General features: G+C 35.1%; 1 protein-coding gene across 1 annotated transcript in view; it reads right to left on the bottom strand.

Annotated features, from left to right (window-relative positions):
• Window positions 1-1,354: 1,354 nt before the first annotated feature.
• Window positions 1,355-2,450, bottom strand: part of dusp12 (dual specificity phosphatase 12) — an 8,658-nt gene continuing 7,562 nt past the window's right edge. The window contains exons 7-8 of the mRNA XM_059344882.1: window positions 2,392-2,450; window positions 1,355-1,928 (exon numbers count right to left, since the gene is read on the bottom strand). The exon at window positions 2,392-2,450 is cut by the window's right edge and continues 18 nt beyond it. Of these exons, the coding sequence (XP_059200865.1) occupies window positions 1,785-1,928; window positions 2,392-2,450 (203 nt within the window). The 3' untranslated portion in view covers window positions 1,355-1,784. The remainder of the gene's footprint in view (window positions 1,929-2,391) is intronic.

Genomic DNA, 2,450 nt, shown 5'->3' with positions numbered 1-2,450 from the left:
TAGCTCTTACAGAAACATACAGACCTATAAACACATAAAGGCCTTTTAAAATGCCACAAAATATTTGTTGTAGCAACACAATGACAAATAAACCTCCTTATGTCCTAAATAATCATCATATACATGTACGTATTATTAAATAAAGAGCCAGGCAGTGATAGACTTACATAGGCTATGACACACATTTTAATCAACTAAAATATTAAAATAGTTCATGTATATAAGCTATACATTAAAACACATGAAAAATGAAGGAACCACTTTAGGCCAACAGCAAAATTCAATGGAAATGTAATTAACTTCAATATAATATACAGGTGCATCTCAATAAATTAGAATATCATAGAAAAGTTTATTCAAAAAGTGGAAATAACACATTATATAGATCCATTACACACAGACTGAAACATTTCATGTCTGAATTTATTTAATTTCTTCTAATTATAATGATTATTTAATGAAGATCTAAAATTCAGTGTAAAAAAATAAATATTACAAAAGACAAATTTTTAAAAAGTCTGTTTAATATGGAAATGTTGGCTCTACCAAGCAATGGGCCACAGTGGAAAATGATGGATTTGGCATAAAACCATTAACATATTCTTAAAAATGAGTATTTCTGTGTTAATCATTCTGGTTGACAAGCTTCAGTGAGTTTATATGAGATACAGTTGAAGAGAAATGTGTGGAATTACTTCCAAGGAATTAAATATGGTCCGTGTTTATAACAGGACACAAATAAAACACAAATTTCACTCAAAAAATGTTGCACACATGTTTAATCTCTGAATATTTTTATTTACAGAATGCCAGAAACAGATTGTAGCAGACTAATCTATCCATATTATTTTGCTATGCAAAATATCATGATACTATGCTGTATCCCCACCTCTACAACAGCTATTCTCAACCTTGGGGTCCCGACCCTAATTGGGTTCGCGAGATGATTTCTGGGGGTCGCCAAATCATTTTGGAAGTCAGCTCTGTCTCCACTGTGTTAAAGTGTTCATGTGTTTTAGTCCTTTGGCCATTTAATGTCTTTTTTGGTAATTTTGTGTCTTTTTTTGGTAATTTTGTGTCTTTTTTTTTTTATCATTTTGTGGTCAATTTGTGTCTTTTTTTTTTTTATTATCATTTTGTCGTCAATTTGTGTCTTTTTTGGTAATTTTGTGTCTTTTTTTGTGATTTTGTGTCTTTCTTTAGACAATTTGTGTCTTTTTGGTCATTTTGTGTCTTTTTTGCGTCATTTTGTTTCTTTTTGGGGTCATTTTGTGTCTTTTTTGGTCAATTTGTGTATTTTTGTGGTCAATTTGAGTCCTTTTTTGCCTAATTTTATGTATTTTTTGGGTCATTTCGTGTCTTTTTTTTATCTGAACTGTGCGCGTGAAATTCTGTTGAGTGAGCGGGGGTCACAGACAACATGCATGTTAAATTGGGGGTCGCGACTCAAAAAGGTTGAGAACTACTGCTCTACAGGCCAGTGAAAGAATGTTCGGAAATGAACCTGAAGCTCTGGAAAGAGGAGATGAAAATCCAGGGGAATATTCTCTAACACACAAACCCTTTTTACATTTTTATAAAAATATCAATATCAAATATACATTTATTATTATTGTCTGTAGAAAACGGTTTGACTTGACACTGTCACACAAATCCTGCAATAACAAGATGATGTTCATTTTCTTGAATATTTGAGTCTTTGGTGTAGTAGACACTGCATTCATAGTGTGTGTGTGTGTGTGTGTGTGTGTGTGTGTGTGTGTGTGTGTGTGTGTGTGTGTGTGTTATTTGTGTATGTTGAGTTGTCGGATCTCGTCCACTCTGTTGCGGTGCAGCTGGAAGGCCGGAGTGACCCAACGACCACAAGAACACTGATCACCAATCCAGCTGAAGGAGCCCAGCTTAGAGCTGCACTTAGGACACAGCAGCTACACACACACACACACACACACACACACACACACAGACACAGACACACACACACACACACACACACACACAGACACAGACACACACACACACACACACACACACACACACACACACACACACGGTGGAAATCAATACACAAATCTCACTTTTTATGACAAATTCATGCAGAAAACTTGGTAATTTCAAAGGGTTCACATACTTTTTCTTGCCACTGTAGTGATATTTCATCAAAATCACACTATTCTATATGTCTCATTAAAAATATAACAAAAAAAGAGTATACATGGATTCAATGTTTTCCAATTTTTGTAAAAGAAATTCTACTTCTGTTTTCCTTTTCCCCTCTAATTTATGGTGTCCTAACTGTGTTATTCTGCATTCTGCCGTTGTTGGGTTCTCCTTTCTTCTAACCATAACCATGACAGGAGCTAAAGAAAGGGTGAATGTGAAGAACGTTACCTGTCCACTCATGACTCCCAGCAGAGACGGCTCCATCCACTGAACCGGCTCAGTGAAGT

The sequence above is a fragment of the Centropristis striata genome, chromosome 11 (genome assembly GCF_030273125.1).
Source record: "Centropristis striata isolate RG_2023a ecotype Rhode Island chromosome 11, C.striata_1.0, whole genome shotgun sequence".
NCBI classification, from domain to species: Eukaryota; Metazoa; Chordata; class Actinopteri; order Perciformes; family Serranidae; genus Centropristis; species Centropristis striata.
The sequence above is the reverse complement of the archived record's forward strand: the minus strand, read 5'-3'. Positions and strand labels throughout refer to the sequence as shown.